The sequence below is a fragment of the Myotis brandtii genome, unplaced genomic scaffold (genome assembly GCF_000412655.1).
Source record: "Myotis brandtii unplaced genomic scaffold, ASM41265v1 scaffold221, whole genome shotgun sequence".
In the NCBI taxonomy this organism is placed as follows: Eukaryota; Metazoa; Chordata; class Mammalia; order Chiroptera; family Vespertilionidae; genus Myotis; species Myotis brandtii.
The window spans coordinates 268616-269516 of NW_005358287.1; the positions used below are offsets into that span (position 1 = coordinate 268616).

General features: G+C 62.4%; 1 protein-coding gene across 1 annotated transcript in view; it reads right to left on the reverse strand.

Moving 5' to 3' along the window:
- FAM171B (family with sequence similarity 171, member B) overlaps positions 1-901 on the reverse strand; it is a 25466-nt gene that overhangs the window by 5149 nt on the left and 19416 nt on the right. The window contains exons 7-8 of the mRNA XM_014539618.1: positions 390-513; positions 3-146 (exon numbers count right to left, since the gene is read on the reverse strand). Coding sequence (XP_014395104.1) covers positions 3-146; positions 390-513 — 268 coding nt within the window. The remainder of the gene's footprint in view (positions 1-2; positions 147-389; positions 514-901) is intronic.

The window sequence follows — 901 nt, forward strand, 5'->3', positions numbered from 1 at the left end:
ACGGGCTCCCCCTGTCCTTGGCTCTCAGGGCGGCCTTGGCAGAGCCGATGTGCTGGATGTGCGTGGTGGACGTGGTCTGGTCTCTCCTGAGGGCCTCCAGCTTGGTGACCGTCCTGTCCCTCTTCTGGGGAGGGCCGCACCTGTCCCTGCAGGGGTGGGGGGTGGAGAGGGGCACAGTGTTCACAGCTCACAACCTGGAAGCCCCTTCGGCAGCCAGCCCACCACACGGCACCCCGTGGGCGATGCTGGTGGACGCCCCCCCGTTCTGGTTAACCCCCTGTTGTGAAGAGGAGCCCACCCAGTCCTACGACTACACTTTGTAACCCGCAGCTCACGCCGGCCCATCCTGTGACGGAGGGTGTGGGGTGCGCACACGAAGGCCCGCGCACCTGCAATAGCACAGCAGCACCGCGAAGAAGCCGACGACGATGACGACCGTGCCCCCCAGGATGGCCGTCAGGAACACCGTGTGGTAGGCGGCGATGTCCGGGGAGTCTCCGCCGCCGCCCGGGCCTGAGCGGTTCCGTAGAAACAAGCAAATGACAGGAAAAGGAAGTGCACACCTTGTTAGTACTTTGTCATCCGCCCCTGGGGCTGTTTTCTCATTGACTTTCAGAGAGAATTCTACTTAAGATTCCTCATGAAACAGATTTCTGTATCGACCACGCTCCGCTCAGCAGCCCCAGCAGGTACCCAGCCCGTGACGGGCCACCCTGGACTGGACAGCAACACTCAGCTCCTCACAGTGTTGGGAGAGAAGGGGTCACCACATCCAACCCCCGCTGTTCAGAAACCTGCAAACTGACTCCAGGGGTCAGCGCCTGTTTCAGACCCAGGTCAGCGCCTGTTTCAGACCCCCGGTCAGTGCCGGCAAAGGCAGCGACACTCAGGCTGCCCCAAG